Source organism: Schistocerca piceifrons, chromosome X (genome assembly GCF_021461385.2).
Source record: "Schistocerca piceifrons isolate TAMUIC-IGC-003096 chromosome X, iqSchPice1.1, whole genome shotgun sequence".
Lineage (NCBI taxonomy): Eukaryota > Metazoa > Arthropoda > Insecta > Orthoptera > Acrididae > Schistocerca > Schistocerca piceifrons.
In genome coordinates this window covers 395,828,336-395,851,529 of record NC_060149.1, presented here as the reverse complement: position 1 = coordinate 395,851,529, position 23,194 = coordinate 395,828,336, and the positions used below count along the sequence as shown (strand labels likewise).

The following is a 23,194-nucleotide window of genomic DNA, read 5'->3' as shown; positions in this document are numbered from 1 at the left end:
ACAGTGCAGTCATTGTCATAATGTGGAAACGGAGCAATGAGCGATTTATCTGATGCCCGAAAGGGCATGATCACTGGCTTTCATGCCAAGAGTGGAAGCATTTCTGAAATGGCTACGTTCATAAACTGTTCGTGTGCCACCATGATTAAATTATACTGTGCATTGCAAAATGGCACTATCCAAAACTGATGCAGAGGCAACTGTGCTGCACTATGGGCTGCAGATAAAAGGGATGAAAGACAGCTGCAGAGATGTGTATGGGAGAACAGACATGCAACTGTTGAGCAACTGACCACCCACATGAACCAAGAGGCTACCAACAGTGTCTCCTCAATGACCGTTCAGTGAATGTTGTTGCGTATGGACCTCCGCAGCAGCAACCTGGTTCATGCACTCATGCTGATTGCTATTCATCAGTGACAAAGGCTGGAATTTGCAAACTAGTGCCACAACCAGACATCTCCTACGTGGCAACAGGTGGTCTATTCAGATGAATCACGTTTTATGCTCCAGCAGACAGATGGTCATTGGTGTGAACAGCTTGAAACATCTGAAAGCAAAAACTCTCCAACAATCATTTAAAGGGTCCAGGCCAGGGGTTATCTCATCATTCTGGAAGGCAAAACAGATCAACACAAGTTTGCATCTATCCTTAAGGCACCATGTCTCCCCCCGCCCCCTACATTCAGTTTGTCTTTCCTTGGCACAATGGCGTCTACCAGCAGGACAATGCAACTTGTCACACATCTTGCAGTGTAAGTGCATGGTTCGAAGGGAATGAGAATGAGTTTACCATACTCCCCTGGTCACCACACTCCTGGATTTAAAACAAACTGAGTATCTGTGGGACCAACTCAATCAAGCTGTTAGTGCCACAGATTCTTAACTGAGAAACCTAGAGCATCTGGCCACAGCACTGGAGTCAGCATGGCTCCACAGTCCTGTCAGTACCTTCCAGTATCTTACCAAATCTCTTCCTGCACATCTTGCAATGGTCCAGACTGCAAAAGGTGGTCATTCAGGCTTTTGACAAATGGCCACATTAATGTGACTAGACAGTGTACATGTTCTGGCAGCAAGAAACTGTAAGCCATGGGCGAGAGCCCAGGATTGTGTTTTTATTGTGACATCCCACAGTACTCTTGGTTCAAGAGCAACAGTAAATGAAGAAGTCTTCAACAAACAAGAAGGGTGAGACTGACGGTCCTATAACCCAGCAAGAACATTGATCACTATCAGAAAAAGGAGGGCACACACAGCACAGAGCCCTGTAGTGCATGAGTAGTAGTGTGGGAAACATCAACTAGAATCTGAAATGTCTGGTAGGATAAGATATCCCAAATAAACATTGGCAGGGGAGCCTCTGCAACACCACTCAGGCAGTGTAGTGGGGATGGAGTGGTACCGCGAGCTGTCTGACTTTTCGTATATCAGAGAAGACGGTGATCTATTTTTGGCAACAAGTGAAAGCTGTGCTTATAGAACACACTCAGTGAACTAAGCGTTCATTGGTATACTGGCCATCCGTAAATCTACATTGGGTGCCTTCAGCACACCCAGTATATCATCATTCATTCCAGAAATGTGCACAGTATTTTTGTGGGGCTACCTGTTCTATAACTCGCTATCTCATACCCAGTTTCAATACTGGGACACCAGTACTTTCCTTCCTCTCATTTGTAAACTCTCCTTTGAGCTAAACTATTATAGATTGAAAGAAAATGGTCTCTGACTTCTTTACATATATGACATAACATTTGATTGTGATTACAATCACAAGGCATGGTGCCAAGTCAGGGTCAGAGTGCTGATAAGTTTCCAGTACTTGAAAGGAAGGTTGCACAGTATCATGTGGTCTCCTATAAAAATCAGGTCAGTATATGCCCGCCACCTTCTATGGAGTTGGAAAGTGGAAGAGTAGTTGAGATTCTGCTGAAGTGCACTGCAAGTGTTTAGCTAAAATTAACAGGTCAGTGTGTATAGCACCATCCAGGTAGATGCCATGCATATTGGTCATCAACTGGTGCTATGTACCTTGGTCCACACCTGTGGAGAACAGGTGTTGGTCCCTAAGGTAGCTACATATATTCAGTGTTATTCTCATAAGGTAACAGATTGGGGCAAAAGCATTTTTAAGGTCATTAGGTTAACCAACAACAGGTGGCATTTATACCGTCACAGCACAAATCTGCACTCTTTAGTGGCTGTAGCATTTTCCTGGTTCCACTGGGTGGAGGAGAGGGTAGAAGTCCTGTAGAAATGGCACTCCTGACTGGTTGTCGTGTAAAGTAACATCCATTTTCACATGTGGGGTAAGGCTGAAGGTTAATGCAGTGTGCAGTGTTAACACACTGAAACCTTTGATGAAGGTTTCTCAGGTCTCCAGCCAGGTGGTAGCATTGATATCTCACGACGTTTCGGGAAGTGTCATACTACCCATCTTCTGGCGAAGTGTCAAGATTCGCGGAGAGCAGACTATTTATATGCGTGGTCACCCCCTCCACTAGACCTAGGGTGGCTGCGGTGGACCAGCAGTGTGCGCGCGGTACTGCGGATGGCAGTCACCCCTGGTGGCCGCATTCGGTTCTCGTTGCAAGCATTCTGTCTGCATCTGCGGTGGAGGACGTTGACGGATGTGCTCCCAACAGATTACTGCTATCGCAGGGTTCCATGCTGCACTGAGTTGGTATCTCTCATCTTTCTTGACCAGATTGTTGTGGATCCATATTTCTATGGATTCTTTGATAACGCTTTCCCAGAAGCCAGATGCTCAGCACAGTACCTTCATGTTTTCAAAGTTGAAGGTGTGTTCTTCATTTATGCTGTGTTCTGCTATGGCTGATTTTTCTGTGTGACCTAGTCGCACACATCTGATATGTTCTTCGCAGTGTTTCAATATACAGCACTGTGTTTGCCCAATGTATTGTTTTCTGCATGTCTTTGGCAGAACCTAGGAGTTCCCTTGTCTTCGGTGATGGTCGGAGAACGGTTTTGATATTTTATTTGCCCAGAAGTCGTGCAATTTTGGCCGAGAGCAGACCCACGTATGGAAGGAATGCGAGTCATTTGTCGTCTTCTTCTTCATCATCATCTTCTTCTGGGGTTCTCACTGCTTCTTTCTGCCTTTTAAGCGCCCTGTTGATCTGCGTTTCACTGTAGCCATTTTGTTGGAAGACTTCCCTCAGCTGTTGCAGCTCAGATGGTAGGCTGTCTTTGTCACAGACAGCGCGCGCCCTACGTACCAGGGTGGTCAGTACTGTTTATCTTTGTGGTGGATGGTGGCACCTTGTTGCATGAAGGTGTAGGTCTGTGTGTGTCTTCTTCCTATGCACTGCATGGCCTAGTGAACCATCTGCCTTCCTCTTAATTAAATTATCAAGGAAGGGGAGGCATCCATTTTTCTCCATTTCCATTAAATTTGATGTTCGGATGGATGCTGTTGAGGTGTTCCAGAAACTCATCTAGCGCCTGTTTGCCATGTCCCCATATGACAAAAGTATCGTCGACATAGCAGAACAAGTGCTTTGGTTTCTGTCTGGCAGTTTGAAGGGCCACCTCCTCGAAATGTTCCATATAGAGTTTTGCAATAACAGGAGCCAATGGGGAGTCCATGGCCACACATTCGATCTGCTCGAAGAATTCCCCATTGCACTGAAAGTAGGTGGTTGTTAGTGTGTGTTCGAAGAGGCTGACTGTTTGTGGTTCAAAGTGCTGGGCTACAAGTGCCAAGGAGTCTTGAAGGGGCACTTTCGTGAAAAGCGACGTCACGTCGAAGCTCATGAGTAGGTCCTCCCTTTGTAGTCTTATGTCCCCTCTGGTCAACAGCAATGAGGGATACCAACTCAGCGCAGCATGGAACCCTGCAATAGCGGCAATCCGCCCATCAACGTCCTCTGCCAAGGACGCAGACAGAATGCTTACACTGAGAACCGAACGCGGCCACCATATCCACCATCGTGCGCATGCTGCTGGTCCACCACAGCCATCTTAGGTCTAGTGGAGGGGGGGGCCGTGCATATGAATAGCCCGCTCTCAGCGACACTTTGCCAGAAGATGGGTAGCATGACACTTCCCAAAACATCGCAAGATATCAATGCTACCACCCGGCTGGAGACCCGAGAAACCTTCATCAATAGTTTATGCCAAGAAAGCCTACAGTCACATATACACTGAAACCTGGCTAGCAATAACACGGAAACCCATGCTGATAAACATGCCTTTTTTGACCACATTTTCAGCTTATAAACCATTAAAATTTTTGTAGCCTATTAATAATACTTGAATTAATGAAAACACTTTACTTTCTTATATAAAGTGGGGAGATACCCTGGTCTTTAATTGACATGTGTAAAGCAATATCTTTTCTAACATTGATTTCAGGAGAGGAAAAATTGGTCAACTGCACATGCACAGAATTTGAGAAAACATCATGGTTCTTTGACACAAAACATATAACAATTAAGCATAAAGCTTGCCTTATGTACTGTAAACATCTTTGAGGAGTTTTTATTAAAATTTTCTGCTTTGTAGGTAAATATTGAAGCACTGCAGTTCACACAGTGTGACTTTGCATTCAGTACAATACTAATTATGTACAATAATATAAAATACTAATTATATACTAATAAATAACTATATACTAATTATACACAATACTAATTATATAGTTTTTAAGTATCTAAAATATGCACTGCCCTGTCCGGATTACTCTGGTAATACAGCAGTATTTGGCTCATGGTCAGTGGTCATCTAGTTTTCCTCACTGATTTCTGTCAACCTTGGTCCTTCATGCACAATGCCCAGTGGAATAATATCACTGCTTGCCCTTTAAGTGATTTGGCGTCGACCTTACAAAGCTGATTCTACTACACAAAGTCATATTTGGAAATAAATCCACTTTGGCTTTATGTACTAAAAGTACTTTCGGCAGAATATCATCTATTTTCCTTTAAATGTAATTTGCCTGAACTCTATGAAAGTTCTCCTTGAATATAATTCATGTCATCCCCGGAGTTGTCTGCAAATCATATTCCAAAAAATTCTATGTCACTAGCTTAAAAATCATGAGATTCACACAGGAAGGAAGAGATACACTTAAGAAGTGAACCCATAAATCTAGGGACAGCAGACTTTCAAGTAGGCCAATCACACCCATATTTTACGGATATCGGCCCCAGTTAAAGGAGCTTATCTTGAGGGTTCATTGAGTTTGGCATCTAACCGGGTGTAGGTGTTACAGGCAAGACAATCTGGACATCGACTGTCATGCTCTCATGTGGATGGATAGGAGAAGACTATGATGTGACATCTACAGTCAAAAATATTCATGAACTAATCTAGAGTGAGTTATGGCACCATTGTTCAATAGACGCAGATCATGATTTGAGAACATTTGTTCCATTAGATTATCTCAGGCTGAGGTCTCACTTCAGCCTCATAAAGGGTTATGGGCACTGAAGTCAACTAATACGATGAAAGATGCAGGTATGGCTGAGAAATCAGCACAGTTCTCTCTTGATATGTCACCTACCTATCCACAAAGAGATACTCGTAACACAAGATAAGAGTCTATGTGTACAGCTGCAGCCTCCAATGGATTACTGAGCCATAGTTTTTCACTGTAGATGGTCTTTGTATCAATACACACCCTTGGCCCAATGCTCGATACTGTAAAACAACTCAGTATCTGTATATTATAAGGTATATGTGTGTTTTGCAGAGAAATAATAAAATAGCTCTGCTGAAGGTCAGTGCAAACTGCTGGCTAAAATAATAGTCACCAGAGACCACTGGGATGGCTAAATTAGTGACAGCAGTTTCACTGGTTGCTATCTGTGGATGTACCCTGAGGTTATGAAAACAACAAGGGGGACAAGTTTCAGATTCTACTTGCACCACTACTGGTTAGGAATTACACCCCTTCACATATAGTTTAAATGGTTCTTTTTTGAGGGGATGGGGGAGGGGGGGGGAGGAGGAGGAGTGATTCCAGTGTCCATGAAGCTATCATATCTACTCTAACCTAACCTTTCTTTCACCTTTCATCCTTTTTCTCCTAATATTTTATCTCTAGTTGAGAGGTGCCGAGGCAGGAATATGAGATGAAGGACAACAGGCTCACTTTGTAGACAGTGTCCACTTCAGCTGCAGGCTTTTGTCTGGCCATAAGACAGCAGAAGGTTTGAGAGAGACCAGAGGAGGGTAGCTCCTGTAGGACACACTTCTGGTTGGGGTGGCAAACCGAAAACTGAAATTCCTAATGTAGGTGTAGAAGGAACACAGGGAGGGACATTCCTGGCCCCCATGTGAATTAGTATATGCAGGTGGCCACCAGGGCTGGATGTTATGTGGCATGAGGATGTAGTCACCTTTGTTCCAAATGAGATGTTCAGTGTTGTAGCAAAATTAATACTCATCTCAAAATGTAAACATGTTGATTCTTGGCCTTATGGCATGTCAGATAACCAAAAGTTATGTATTACCTTTATCTTACGTTATATTAAAAACGGCTTAAATCAGTCATCTCAGGGAATGATGCTCCCCACAGTTGATGCAGGTTGGTGATTGATTGTAGAGGATGTTCATATGTAGCAGCCTTCCAATCACCTCAGACAAGTCTGCTTGCACAGTATGAAGATACATTTCCAAAACAGATCACAGATGGACAAAGGAAGGGCATATGCTTTCACATAGTTGTGCATCATTCTTTTAACAAGTAAAAAAAAGTGGCACCCTAATAGGCCAAGATGAAAGCAATGGAATTGACTATTATTGTTCGCTTCCTGCTGTACATCACAGACAAAATGGACAGACGTCATTCTATGTTACTGCAGCACAGTTTTTTGTACATCTGCAGTATCTAGTGACAGCTAAATTTAATGCCCCAAACAACAGTTAGGTGGTTATTTAGTGTAATAATAACAGGAATATTCTTGAGCTCATCACAGGAGAGCAATGCCCATTATCAGTTGGGTGGACACATCAAGATGAAGTTCTTTTTCATTTTATTGACTGAAACTACAAAGAATTAACAGTTTTCAGAAAGTGCTCTCCGTTGGTCCCAGATCAAATCATATATTGTGGGAGTATATCTCCAGGTTGTCTCTTTAGTTGACCATCTTCCTTGGCTACACTGTGAGAGGAAAGTCAGAGTTATATTGTTCTATATTAGAAGCCTCGTTTCCTTTTGATGAGACTGCTGAGTGTTTTTCAGCCACTAGCATGCAAAAGTTTAATCTATTTCAATTACCACGCAGGTACCTGATAATGCACCCCATCCCCCCTTTCACAATGTAGTGGCTACCATGTGAAGTTTTAGGCATATTGCTGTAACCACTCCCGCTAAAGGTGCTCAAGATGGGGTTGCACAATGGGTGGGACACACACGACATTAAGCAACCTTCCCCACACGGGACATTGACTAGAAAATTCAGAAATGGTAAAATTAGACCTGGCAGTGGTGGCAACACTCAAGCTGACCAAAGTAGGTGAAAAATTAGGTGGTAAGAAAAGGAGAAACCAGAATTATGAACTTCAAGAATGGCAAGGTCACCACTGAGTGGAATCATTTAATAGACCTGAAGTCGAAAAATGGGTCAGATAATATAACGGCAGCACAGAAGAGGAAGAGATGCTCCAATGGCCCACACAGATGCTCACAACAGACATGACCCATCTGTGGGAAGGCAATTCAAATGCAACTGATACAGTCAATATTAGACACTGCCCCTTGCTCTTGGTCTGCCTGAGAAAGTAAGATAATTGCTTGTATTACTACTTAGCAATCACGTTGTATTAACTGGTCATTATGAATTAAAGAGAAATATTGATTTCCTGGTTCGATATCAGCAAAATGACAGTTGGCAGGTTTACATGGTTCAGTACATGGGGTATTTATTAAAAGTTTAACACTACTCACACAAGATTCAATATTTCTGCACTGGTAACACATGCAAAGCTGTGATGTAGACACACATCAGCAATCAACGGCTCACTGAAAACATAACTTTGCACTTTAACTTTCAATAGTATCCCAGTCAAAACACTACATACTGCACATGGCACTGGAAAACAGCAAATGCTTTTAAATTTAATCTTGCACAATCAAAATAGAACTACTGGATTAATACTTTGTTGAGGTACAGTAGCTGTCACCTAGATTCATTATAGTCTCCACCTTAAATGTGTATTTCCTTCAATGTGTCAAAGTATCACTTCTCCCACACCACCAGCTGTATTCCTCACGACCTCATGACTCTACTAGGATTAAATAAAATCACTTTTGCAGCAGAAATTTATTCGACTCTACTAGAAATGGGCTACACTGTTAGTTACAAATAACAGATTAGATCATTACAGTCTGAACCAGAAACCTATTAGTTATTTGATGGATAGGTCATGTAGAACACAAAAACCTGAAATCACATTAGTGTAGGGAGGTCTTATAGATATTTTATGCAGTAAAGGAAATCATTTATTCAAAAACAGTGTATTCATGCTTCCTTCAACAAATAAGAGTTCATATTTAAAAACAAAATCTTTACAACACTTGCTGTGTGTGGTTCATGGACGCTCAACAACCAGGTTATCAGTTCCCATTACAAAAATTAGAAGAAACAAATGTGGTTAAAATGTCTAAAATTTTATAAAAGAAGGAAGAGTAAGTATTACACAATTGTACCCCGTCTCTCCCAACCTCATCCACTATCAACCATAGAATCACGCTGTCTCACAACCTTCAAGATAACATTAATAGGGTCAGATGTCATAAAACTTCTTAATTGAAATGCAATGAAAGACAGAAGCACTGTGTTGTTGATAGGCACACAAACAAAAGATACGGATCTTGGCCGATTTTTGAATGCATTCATTTTCTAGCTGTAGGAAAAACAGGCACACAAACACTCACTCATTCACACAAGTAAAGAGCTGGCAGTCAACTGAGCACAATTTAGGGAGACAGTCATACACGCGCATGCATGTTTTTCTTACAGCTAGAAAAAGATAGTGCATTCCGAAAGCTAGCCATGCTCCATACCTTTTGTTTGTGTACCTATGAATGAATAGTGCTTCTCTGCCTTTCGGTCACTCATCTCGTTTACTCCCAAATAATCCAGATTTTCAGCCAGAACTTTGCATATACAACTAAACTGCAAGTAATACAAGAGGAAAACTAAAATAGAGAACACAAGAACATGTAACTGGCTGACCACTTACAAAAAACATGGTCATGGATGACCCTGACACCCTTTGATGCATTTGGCTTCAGAGGGCGCGACTTTCATTTATTACATGCCTGTTTTCAAAAAAATCATCTTGCAAGTCGCTGATGTTGCTAGCATGTACAATCAAGAGAAATTTAGTTAATTTTGTCTCTGATTGAAAAAAAAAAAATCACCATAAATAAGGGTATTTATTTCTTTTATTCATTACTGGCAACCATACACAACTACACACAAAATTGAATGTAAAATTCCTATACTTCACTTTCCAATACTATGACACATTTGTATAATACATGAGTACTGAACTGCAGTCAAGAACACACTTGAAGCTATAAATATTGGGACGGCAACAACTCTGCTTACACAGTGGAATGATTCTGTGTTAAGGCAGTCTGCCCTGTTAACAGCTACTGAACAAACACATACATTCCAGCTATGAGTGACACAGTACACACGTGGAGTTATTAATGAGTCACAATTGTTGAATGGAATGCCTGTGAGGAAACATTCAGAAGGAATTAACACACTGCAGGTGCACAAGTAACACACACACACCCACACACACAGACACACACCACACAAAACTATTTGTGTGCAACTAAATACTTTTCTCCTTGCTATCCAAAAGCTAGGTGAATGGTGAAAACACACCCTTCTGTTTGTGGAACTTATCCTATAAACAATTAAAAAGGGTCTAGCACAGAACTCATTATTTGCTTGATACGTACGACTCATAACAAAGTTATTTTAATAATTGAGTTAAATATTGCCCATCCCTAGTCTCTACAGCTTTTATCACTAATACTCACAATAATACTTGACATTAGTTTTATTTCTTTCCAATAACATCAAGCTGCTATTTAAAGCTGTCAAGACCTCCAGGCAATGCTATGTACAACCTGGGTTTGCTCACATTTTGTGATTATTCTGCACTGCTTGTTCACCACTACCACCACTGGTATTTTTCCATATATGTGTGAAGTATAAAACTAAACGAAACTCCTCCCAAACAGGCCACGAAGGCCCAATGGTACCGACCGGCCGCCGTGTCATCCTCAGCCCATAGGCGTCACTGGATGCGGATATGGAGGGGCACGCAGTCAGCACACCATTCTCCCGGCCGTATGTCAGTTTCCGAGACTGGTGTGTGAAGTACGCATTACGAAATAACTTACGACAATGTAATAAAAGAGGAAAGCTGCCTAGAATTTTAGCCAAATGTGAACTTTTTCTGTGTACTGAAAATAACTGTTCCATAGCTCTTATTTTAAGTGTTAACAGTGGAAATGAAATGGCCTCGATTAGTATCACATTACCGGGAAAACATTGCTCGGGAAGGAATGAATCAATTGACACAATGCTGAGGTACATTCTGCAACAAGGAAGTTGGTCGGTTGACAACATGAGATCAGTACTCCAGTGATTGTTGTTCATGCATTTATAATGTTGTAAACAAGTATCCTTGCATCAAATATCATGCCAAACTAGTCTGACATTACTCTATCAAATGAGCAAATAGAATTTCAAACTTAGATTGCATTTTGTTTTCAGTTAGGTCCAGGGCAGCATCAAGCATGAACTTTGGGTAACATGTTAAGCATTTTGTAAGTAGTTTTTCTTCAGGTTGCCTGAATGTGAAGTTGAGAATGTATGCTGGAACATTATGAGGCAGTACCTGAAGCTCTTGCAATGATAACAAGCAGTGTATACCCCAAGTTTGCTTGCACGTGTTTATTAGTATCACAAGTCTCCACTTATATCTCGATGTAACAGTGCACGGCAAGTTACGTTTCGCTTAGTTTTTTCCAGATCATTGACGACAGGGTGCAGAAGCTACAGCTGCTAAGCCTTTAATGGATCACTTAGTTTCCTTGTAAAAGCTACTTTATTTGCTCCTTTTTTTATAGTTTCACTGCTTTCAAAATATCAACTTTCATTTTCTAGTACACTTCTAGAAATAATTAACACCTTTCTTGACATCACAATGTGGCTTGGTCTGGTGTTCATAATATCCATGCTGTAAATAAATACTGCCAAAGAAAAGACAAAATATGCATGCATACCGTAGGAGTACCAATACAGAATTAGCATCCTGCCACTCAAATGGTACACGTACATCCCTGTGTTACAATGTGCCCAAGTCTTCACATCGTTAGTATGTACTTACGGCCTGGATGTTATGAACATGTGGCTGAATCATATCGTGATGATATGGAAGATGGTGTTGATTTGTACAGATGCACTTGAAAATGAAATTTGATACATCGAGCCTGGTCGTGCGTATACAATAGCTGCTACAAGTAAAGTAAGTTCTCCTGATTAAAGCTATATTTCAACAACTTAAAGAATGTTCCATCAGCAATGTGACTGCAGGCAGACTGAGAACAAAAACATTTTCAGAGAGAGAGAGAGAGAGAGAGAGAGAGAGAGAGAGAGAGAGAGAGAGAGAGAGAAGGGGGGAGAGGGGGGGTAGGAGCAATGTATACTCAAGTATTCTTGGGGGAGAGATTCTGACAAGTACACAGTAACACACTTTCACTGAACGACACTCCTCACACACTGACCGACTAACATTTACTTACAGTGTAAAGTTCGAGGAGGAACATTTCCTTCACACAAATCACATGCTGTGTTCGAATTTTGATGTTTTATTTCTTCACAAAAATCTACTAACTCTTTTTTCATTCCCATGTTATCACTTATTGATTGTCATACCTTTTAGAACTGATTTTTTTTTCGGATGATTTCTTTGCTATTTGCCACAGCCCTGTTCTGTGCAAGAAAAGCTGTCAAGTTCACACAGTATTTCCCTCCACTCTTCATCGCACTGCATAACTTGCTGCCGAATAGTACTCCTATGTCTACTGATAATAGTGGACTGTAACAGATTGGTATAGTCCATACAGAAGCACTGTAGAGAAGCTCAGTGAATTTAAATGGGAATGTTTGAAAAAAAGAGGGAAAGAACTGGTTCTTGCTATATTATGTTTGCTAAATTTAGGGAAATAATATTCAAGGAAGACTGGAGCAATTCTGTTGCCTCCATCGTATGTCTTGCATAGGGGCCCATGAGAATACAATGTGAGGGATCTGAGTGCATATGAAGGCTCCACTCACTTTTCTGTTGCACCATATTGCAACACAGTCAACAATTGCGTACTATTTTTATGGTATCAAATAACACAATCTTTCAATTAAATAAATGCTATATGAAATGTAGTTGTGGGAACAACATTACATGTGGCAAGTCTTAACCATGGATATAACATTATACAGTCACTTGTGATGAATTTCTGAGAAAAAAATGTTTTAGAATACAATAATGTAGTACAATTTAGATCATTGGCTTATTGTGCAGTAAAAATTTAAATAATCCAATCCAATTTGAGTAGGTTTCTGAGGATGCTGGGGGAGGGTGAGGCACGGGAGATACAATCTGAACTGCTAGTGGCTTTTACACCATACATTATTATTTTGGGGAGCAGAACCTTAACATTATAAAGAACTACAGTAGTTATGGTACAGAATGCACACACTGTACGAGTTAAGTTCAAGTATCTAGTTGTTCATCCTAATTTACTTTTTGCAGATACTTTGTATCAACTGGGTAAATGCAACAGGTCCTTCAATGATGCCACAGCTGATAGCTTCTTGCTACCTTCCCAAATGAATTAGTTACCAATCTCTAAGGGTTCCTATACTGATGTACCACTGAACTTTACCCTTTTCCTCCAATGAAAGTCTACTTAAGTCACTTTACAAAATATTGCACCATAAAGTGCAGAATTTTCTTGATCAGAACCATAAAACTGGCCAGAGGTTCACTTAATGGAACTGTGGCTGTTTGGCTACGGAACTGAACACACCAAAGTACAATAACTGCCAAGACGACTAACGGGAACAATCAGAGCACACTACTTACAGAACAAAGTATAAAATTACAGGCTGCAATTTACTTTCATTATGTTTTCCATGACCATTTACATGGATTCCACTTTATACTTTCAGCTGGAAGTATAGTCTTCATGTTGTGATAAAATGCAATTATAATTTTACATTACTGCAGAATTGTTAAGACACTTCAACATGAACTACAATTTATTTCATCAAAAAAGTTAATCCAACAAGACAGTCCAGTAATGTTTCGCATATTGATGTAGGGCTCATGTTAAACGCATAAATGAATATTCAAGAATGGATATTCTTGCACATAGCCTGAACAACTCTTATGGTCCCTAATCACCTACAGCCATTAATGTGAACTATATTATTAAACATGATACAAGTCTATGTCAAATATCATTTTATAGGCTGCTTAACAAACCTTGAGATTTCACTGGTATTACATAATTTCTGTCATTGTTGTAGCTTTGCAACTGCTCAGCATGCAAATGTGTTCCACAAACATACAGTTTAATAAATACAACCAATACTGAGGTTAAGATACATACGAAACCTTGCCATTCCCTCTTGTCAACTGCTGAAGTGCAACAAGATTCCTCCTTCTGTAATACTTTTTACCTTTTTACACTCAACATAATTTCTTTATATAATAGAATCCAAGCAATCAAAACAGACATACTGTAGATGTGGATAATTTACTGAACATACCTTCCAAAGGCGTTGATAAGAGAAACAATTTCTCCTCTTTCCAATTGAAATCTGCCATTATCGTAATATTTAGCACCATAAGGGGTATTTCTCTTGTCAAATTTACCAGAGAAAAGTATTTTCAATGCCGTTCCAAGTCCTTTAATCTGAAACAGAAAATACGTCCAGCCTGAAGCTATAACAGGAAAATTGTGTCGCATTTTATTTCACACAAACTTTAACTAACTATTAAAAATGGTTCCATACAAAACAGTGCCAAGATAAAAAAAGGCACTATGATATGTAGAATTATATTTATCGTTTGTAATTGTAAGTAACAACTCCCCAAAATGGTAGCTTTTCTGAGAATATGACAAAATGTATTTTGAAAATTTGTGACTAGTTAGAAATAGGTTCCAGATTGCGATTCTTAATACAAATCACTGTCCGTCACAAGAAGTACAATACCTCTTGCACTACCCATGCCTACTTAATGGAAAGGAGGAAGACTAGGATTTATCATCTCATCGACAAAGAGGTCGAACAAGTTCAGGAAAGAGAAGGCTGGGAAAAGAAAACATCCATGTGCTTACCAATGGTTTTATGAATTAACTAGGGAAACCATAGAAAACCTAAATCTTGATGGCTGGATGAGGATTCAAGACGAATCCTTGCAAATGTCGGTTTAGTGTCTTAACCTTGTTCAATAAACCTCATGGATCAACTTAAAAGTTCAAATATGTCACTGTGCATGAGATGGCACACAGTTTTAGCATGTCACAAATCTTCACAATAGTATATATTCCATTAATAAGTAGAAATACATATTTTTTAATTGAAGAGACAATGAAGAACACAAATCTATACAAATCCTATTTATCAGATCAAAAGCTTTGAAAAATTTGGACAACAAAGGCTTTACATAAGGACTTGCCTTTCAAATGATGGTGGATGTCAAATGTGTTAAGGATCAAACAACAGAAGACTGTTTTAGAGCTCAAATTTTTTGACATACTACATGAGTTGGAGAAAAATTAGTGACAAAACTATCATGATACCAGACTTCACTAGCAGACATTAACAGTATTAAATGCCCTCAACATAATTGCCTCACATCTCTATAACCGTCTCCCACAAAAATGGAATGTGCTGTACACAGTCAGTCCACCTACCTCCGTCGATGTCTTGCAAGGGCTGTCCTATGGCACAGATTATGTCTTGGTCAGTCAGTTTAATGATTAAAGGGACCGAACTACAAGGTCCTAATGCTTCCTACCTGGAACAGGCAAGTCACCAAAACTGCACACCAAAGGACCCAGTGCGCAAAACCAAAGGAAAGAAAATACCAATGCCTACTACAGGCCCTCAAAGGCAGAAAGTGCAATGGGGAACAAACTCCCCATCACTTATCAGAAGCACCCCACCCAACAATACTCAGAAAAGATAAGTGACATGGACAGGGTGAGAGAAGCACAGGAAGAACACCAAGTAAAACACAATGTGCAAGAAGGGAGAAGAAGACCAAAAAAAGATTGGGTAGGGTAAGGGCTGGGGCAGACCACCAAGTGCAGCCAGCCATTGAATGGTTGGGGCAGAGGGGGCCAAAAAGGCCGAGGTGCCCTCCCTTAGAGAGAGTGATAAAAACTCCCTTCATGAATAAACCATAAAACCGGGTCAGCTGCTGCAGCATTGCCTCCTAACACCAGAACCTCCACAAATTCGTGATCTCCTTCATCGCCCTAGCGTGTTTAGCAAAGTCACAGTATCCAGTCTGTATCCCAAATCCTCATGACATGACAACATAGTCTCAACAGGCAGCTTCCTGGTAGCCAATTTGTCCAACCTGTCAGAAAGTTCATTCTCTGGGATCCCATTGTGACCCGGGCTCTAGATAAAGAACACCACACGAACACACTGTACAAGGGCAAAAAGGGAATTGTGGGAAGTCTCATCAGGGGCTCACCCCAGGGGTGCCATCCAGCTGCAGCAAGGGCCATCTGGCACGGTGGTCATTGTCAGGAGTTCCGATGCACCAAAGAAATGAGCAACCACTCCCAGACATACATGAGGCGCTGACAGCTCACGAACCAGAAGTGTGATCCCCGTGTCGTCGGGGGGCTCAGGCAGGTGGGTACGTAACAGCCCCGCTACACTGACTGGCTACCATGCTGGTGACCTAACAGTGGGGGGAAGGGGGGGGGGAGGCAATGGAGGCTACAGTGAATGGGAAGGGGGGAGGAAGAGAGGTGAGAGGAACCATGCTATGGATGCTAGGGAGGTAGTTCATCCCCAAAAGACTCACACTCCAGAAACAATTTAGAATGGGAGGTCAAACCCCAATGGTCACCAGGAAAAGCCGTAAAAAAGGGACAGTGAGAAAGCAAGACAAGACCGTCAAGGAATAGCAGAACTTGGGGAATAGCTGAGTCACCATAAAAGGGAACTCCACATACATGTACAACTATGTGATTACTCTGCTATTCACAATAAAGTGCCTGGCAGACGGTTCTTAAATTTTTCTTTGTGAGCCCTGATTTCTCTTATTTTATCATGATGATCATTTCTCCCTATGTAGGCGGGTGCCAACAGAATGTTTTCACAATCTGAGGAGAAAACTGGTGATTGAAATTTCATGAGAAGCTCCCGTCGCAACGAAAAATGTCTTTGTTTTAATGATTCCCACTCCAATTCACATATCATGTCAGTGGCACTATCTCCTCTACTGTGCGATAGTACAAAACAAGCTGCCCTTCTTTGTACTTTTTCGATCTCATCCATCAGTTCCATCTCATGCACGTCCCATACTGCACAGCAATACTCCAGAATAGGGCGGACAAGCATGGTGTAAGCAGTCTCTTTAGTAGGCCTGTTGCACCTTCTAAGTGTTCTGCCAATGAATTGCAGTCTTTGGTTGGCTCTACCCACAACGTTATCTATGTGATCATTCCAATTTAGGTTATTTGTAATTGTAATCCCTAAGTATTTAGTTGAATTTACAGCTTTCAGATTTGTGTGACTAATCGAAATTTAGTGTATTTCTTTTAGTACTCATGTGAATAAATAAACACTTTTCTTTATTCAGGGTCAATTGCCACTTTTCGCGCCATACAGATATCTTATCCAAATCATTTTGCAATTCATTTTGGTCATGTGGTGACTTAACAAGACGGTAAATGACAGCATCATCTGCAAACAATCTAACACGGCTCCTGAGATTGTCTCCTATGTTGTTAATATAGATCAGGAACAATAGATGGCCTATAACACTTCCTTGGGGAATGCCGGATATTATTTCTGTTTTACTTTATGACTTTCCATCTATCACTACGAACTGTGACCTTTCTGACAGGAATTCACCAATCCAGTTGCACAACTGAGGCGATATTCCATAGGCAGGCAATTTGGTTAGAAGATGCTTGGGAGTAATGGTGTCTAAAGCCTTCTGGAAATCTAAAAGTATAGAATCAATTTGACATCCACTGTTGATAGCACTCAGAGCTAGTTGTGTTTCAAAAGAATGATATTTTCTGAATCCATGCTGACTACGTGTCAATAAATCATTTTCTTCAAGGTACTTCATACTGTACAAATACAGTATATTTTCCAAAACCCTACTGCAAATCGACGTTAGTGATATGGGCCTGTAATTCAATGGATTACTCCCACTTCCCTTTTTGGGTATTGGTATGGCTTGAGCAATTTTCCAGTCTTTAGGTATGGATCTTTCTGTGTGCGAGTGGTTGTATATAATTGCTAAATATGGATCTATTGTATCAGCATACTCTGAGAGGAATCTGACTGGTATACAATTTGGACCAGAAGCCTTGCTTTTACAAAGTGATTTAATCTCCTTTGCATCACCCAGGATATCTGTTTCTATGTTTCTCATCTTGGCAGTTGTTCTTGACTGGAATTCAGGAATATTTACTTTGTCTTCTTTGGTGAAGGAGTTTCAGAAAATTGTGTTTAATAACTCTGCTTTAGTGGCACTGTCATCAGTGACTTCACCATTGTTATCGCGCAGTGAAGGTATTGATTGTGTCTTGCCATTGGTGTGCTTTATGTATGATCAGAACCTCTCTGGGTTTTCTTCCAGATTTTGAGACAGAGTTTTGTTGTGGAAATTATTGAAAACATCTCACATTGAATACGCGCTATATTTTGAACTTCTGCAAAACTTTGCCAGTCTCGGGGTTTTGCATTCTTTTAAATTTGGCATGCTTTTTTCGCTGTTTCTGCAACAGCAATCTGACCCGTTTTGTGTACCATGGGGGATCAGTACCATCACTTATTAATTTATGTGGTATGTCTCTCTCAATTGCTGTCGATACTATCTCTTTGAAATCGTTCCACAACTTTTCTACGTTTACATGATCAGATTGGAAGGAGTGCAGACTGTCTCTTAAAAAGGCGTTAAGAGAATATTTATCAGCTTTTTTAAACAGATATACTTTCCGTTTCTTTTTGGTGGTAGTAGGAGTTATGGTATTCAACCTAGCAGCTATTGCCTTGTGGTTGCTAATACCTGTATTTGCCACAACACTCACTATTTGTCCAGGACTATTTGTAGATAAAAGGTCAAGTATGGTTTCGCAACCACTTACACTTCGAGTGGGCTCATGAACTAATTGTTCAAAATAATTTTCTGAGAAAGCATTCAGTACAATTTCGGATGATGTTTTATGCCTGCCGCCGGCTTTAAACGAATAATTTTTCCAGCATGTTGAGGGTAGATTAAAGTAACCACTGACAATAATTCTATGAGTGGGGTACCTATTTGAAATGAGACTCAAGTTTTCTTTGAACTGTTCAGCAACTATATCTTCTGAGTCGGGGGTTTGGTAAAACGACCCAATTAATAGTTTAGTCCGATTGCCAAGTATAACCTCTATCCATACTATTTCACATGAACTATCTACTTCAATTTCACTACAAGGCAAACTACTTTTGACAGCAATAAATACTCCACCACCAATTGCACTTAATCTATCCTTTCTGAACACTGTTGGATCGTTAGAAAAAAATTCTGCTGAGCTTATTTCTGGCTTTAGCCAGCTTTCTGTACCTATAACTATTTGAGCTTCAGTGCTTTCTATTACGGCTTGGCACTCTGGTTCTTTCCCAACACACCTACGACAATTTACAACTACAATACCGATTGTTTCTACAACTAACTTACTGTGTTTTACTTGTACCCTTTTAGACGGATGCCCTTTCTGTGGTTCCCAGAGGCCTTCTAACCTAAAAAACCGCCCAGTCTCTTCCACACAGCCCCCGCTACCCATGTAGTCACTTCCTGTGTGTAGTGGACTCCCGACTTATTAAGCAGAACCTGGAAACCCACCACCCAATGGCGGAAGTCAAGGCAGCTGCAGCCTACACGGTCACAGAACCGCCTGAGCCTATGATTCAGACCCTCCACTCAGTTCCGCAACAAAGGACCACAGTCGGTTCTATTGATGATGCTGCAGATGGTGAGCTCTGCCTTAATCTCGCAAGCAAGACTGGCAGTCTTTACCATTTCTGCTAGCCACCCAAAACCAGAGACACTCTCCTCCGACCCAAAGCAACATACATCATTGGTACTGACATGAGCCACCACCTGCAGTTGGCTGCATCCTGTACTCTTCATGGCATTTGGAAGCAGCCTTTCCACATCCAAAATGACTCCCCCCAGTATGTACACGGAGAGCACACTGGCTTCCTTCCCCCCCCCCCCCCCCCCCCTTGGCAGCCATTTTTCCTAAGGGGCCCCATTACGCACCTAATGTTGGAACTCCAAATTACCAGCAAACCCACCCTCTGTGAGTGCCCAGACACTGCAGGCTGAGAAGCTTCTTCTGGAACAGGGTGGACGACTGCATCCAGCTCAGAGACATTGTCAGCCACAGATAATGGCCAAAACCTGTTCATCAAATGAACCGGGGAGGCCCTACGATCGGCCCCTCAGAAAGTTTTTCACTGCCTGCCAGACTTTGGAATGATCTCCCACTTGACCACGTGTGAGGGGCCATCCTCAGTGCAGGGAGTACCCGGGGTGGCCACAGCAGTGGACCAAACAGGGGACACGTGGGACATGCTCGACATCTCTTGCATCCCAGCATCGGACCCCTCACAGTGATGCCCCTTGGCAGCAGCCTCAAGCTGGGTGACAGAAACCAACGCAGCCTGGAGCTGCGAGTGAAGGGTCGCCAACTCGGCTCACATCTGTACACAGCAATCACAGTTCCTATACATTACTGCAGTTGCTCCCATTTGAAGCTTGTAAAAATATACAACAAACCAACGGTGTATTCAGCTTATTAGCAGCAGGAATTCAAAGTACTCTCTCACTAACAGTCTAAATAACACCGAGCTACACTAACCAAAACAAACAAAAGCCTGTACGATCCGAGTGTTGATATAAGGGTCAATAGCAGCAGCGGTACAGTACGCTACACTGTTATTAAAATAAAAGCTTGTGCCTAGTAGGTACTCGAACACGCAAGAAATTACAAAAATAATCTAGTAACTACACAGGTATCTGTAAATAAGTAAGTAAGTTGTTCCTGCTGGAAGCTCATAAAAATATACAACAAACGAACAGTGTACTCGGTTTCTTAGCAACAGAAACACGAGGTGCTCTAGCACTGACGGTCTATCCAACACTGAGCTATACTAACCAAAACAAACACAAGCCTGTACGATATGAGGGTCAATACCAATGGCAGTATGGTACATACCCACAAAAGAGCTGTGGGCCCCCTGTGGGGACGGATGATGTCTCCCCCATGTCGTAGCACATGTCACAAAGAGGTTTCTTCATTTTGTTCAACAGGTCATGATCATACAGACTCGTACTGGGTGAATATGGAGGATGTTACAGTACCTCCCATCCCCATATACACAGGAACTCCTGCATGCACGAACTTCACCCTGTGGCATCGTGGATTGTTACGAAGGCTGATGGGATGCAGTGCTAGATGGTGCTGTTGCTTTCTTCTCAGTGTGGGATGAGGATTGATGTTGCAAGGAACTGCAGGTGTAGGTTGCAGTGACTGTCTGCCCTCTCAATATAAAATGATGCAGGATTAACCCATGGATATCGAAAGACACAATAACGATCACTTTGATTCACAGTGCACATTCTGTGGGCAAGAAGAAGCAGGAACATTTCCATTCATTGGATTGTCGCTTTACACACACACACACACACACACACACACACACACACACACACACACACGATTTGTATGACTGAGCCCAGGTTTTGAGCATAGTGACTGACTTTTCTAGCAAGTCTTCACCCTCCCTGCGGTAGTGACTGAGCATAAAAATTTCACAATTGCACCTTGATCGACACCTAGCTCTGTGGCTAATTTGTGTGCAGTCCATCAATGATCCACATCCATTAGGGACACAAGGCACCCAACTGCCATGTTGTTCATTGGGGTTGTCCCAAATTGGACCAATCTTGAATAACATCCCTGCCATCGCAAAACACTTTCACCCATCTCACCACTGTTTGCTATGGCAATGCTGCACCACCACATACCTCACACAGTCCCTGAAAACATTTCTGTGTGTTACAACCATGTGCAGCTTCAATCTTTATCCACACACACTGTTTCCTAAACATCCTGTTAGGGTGCTTTAACTGGCCCCTCTTACTCTCAGACAGTACACACTACAGCCATCTCAAATACAGCCACCGCCACTCACTGCACTACTTCAGCTGACCTTCTGCTATCAGCTACAGACAGCACACATGCCATTTGATGCACATCCTTCATGTTATAGCAGTGTTGCCACTACTTTTTATCCATCCCTCTTAACAATACAGACATACTGTGAAAAATTATAAAATATTGTACCGCAGATTGATCTGTACAGTGATGTTGATATTCTAATTCATCAAGAAATGCTCAGATCACTAAAGATGGTAAAGAAAAAGTTTACAGGTAACCAGTCTGTCCAACATATCCATGGAGAAAATAAGGTACAGGAACTGGCACTGAATTTACTAAAATCTTTCCAATCTTCTCCTCAATCAAAGCCAAAACTTCAAGGGGGATACACATTTCATAGAATGCCAGCATGTGCACCAGATAATAATGTACATCAAAAGAGGTAAGAAGTCCCAGGAGTATATATAGTACTATCTGGTGATCACGGACAAGGTGAGAGCAATGTATGGTCAACAATGTCATCATTATTCTGTGCACAAGTTTGGACTGGACAACTGAACATGATGAAATAGTCTGCGGCCCTCTCAAAAAGAACAATCCCGATTAAAGAAATACTGGAGACACAAAAATTTACCATTCAGTCCTACCAAGAAACCCTTGAGACAGACAAAACTGATAACAGAATTACTACCACAACCTACAAAAGACAGTACAGATGTGGTGTCTTGATAGGTGAATATATCACTACTCACAAAACAAAGGAGGCACCGAGCATTGGGCAGGCATACAGAAAGAATGATAAACTGTTTAGCTTTTGGACAAAGCTATTTATAAACCTTTCTAATTGCCTGTACACTGTTCAACACAGGGAGACACTACTTACCATTCTAAATTTTACATCTACGTCAATACACCACAAGCCATCTGACAGTGTGTGGCGGAGGGTACTTCTGGTACCACTAACTGATTGCCCACCTTCCCTGCTTCATTAGCAAAGAGCGCTTAGGAAGAATGATTGTCAGCAAGCTTCTGTATTATCCCTGATGCTCTAACTTCTCGAATTTTCTCATTGTGATCATTTTGTGAGATGTATGTGGGAAGAAGAAATTTGTTGTCTGACTCTTCCCAGAAAGTACTCTTTCAAATTTTCAATAGTAAACCTCACCATGAAGCCGATAGTAAACTTCGCCATGAAGTACAATGCCCCTCTTTTAGTGTCTGCCATTGGAGTTTGCTGAGCATCTCTCTACAGCTCTTGCACTAACTAAACGATCCCATGACAAAACACTCCACTATTCATTGGATCTCCCTCCCCCCCCCCCCCCCCCCCCCCCCCCTCTCTCTCTCTCTCTCTCTCTCTCTCTCTCTCTCTCTCTCTCTCTCTCTCTCTCTCTCTCTGTGTGTGTGTGTGTGTGTGTGTGTGTGTGTGTGTGTGTGTGTGTGTGTGTCAACCCTACTTGGTAAGGGCACCAGATTGATGATAGATGCTCAGGAATCAGTCAAACAAGAGCATTATTAATAAAAACAACATGGTAACAAATGCAGCACCAAAAATCTTCATCATTTGTAGAATGAAAGACCTTACATCGCCCTCTTTCTATAATTTTCACAACAATTTCACACTCTCTAGCTGTGTAAATGTGACAGCTAGCATACATAATTTTGCCAAATCTACACTACAACCAATTTAGCAAATGCATAAAGAATATTTTA

General features: G+C 41.4%; 1 protein-coding gene across 2 annotated transcripts in view; it reads right to left on the bottom strand.

Annotated features, from left to right (window-relative positions):
• LOC124721494 (ero1-like protein) overlaps window positions 1-23,194 on the bottom strand; it is an 83,483-nt gene that overhangs the window by 4,890 nt on the left and 55,399 nt on the right. For both annotated transcript variants that reach the window (XM_047246504.1, XM_047246503.1), the window contains exon 11: window positions 13,836-13,981. In XM_047246504.1, coding sequence (XP_047102460.1) covers window positions 13,836-13,981 — 146 coding nt within the window. The remainder of the gene's footprint in view (window positions 1-13,835; window positions 13,982-23,194) is intronic.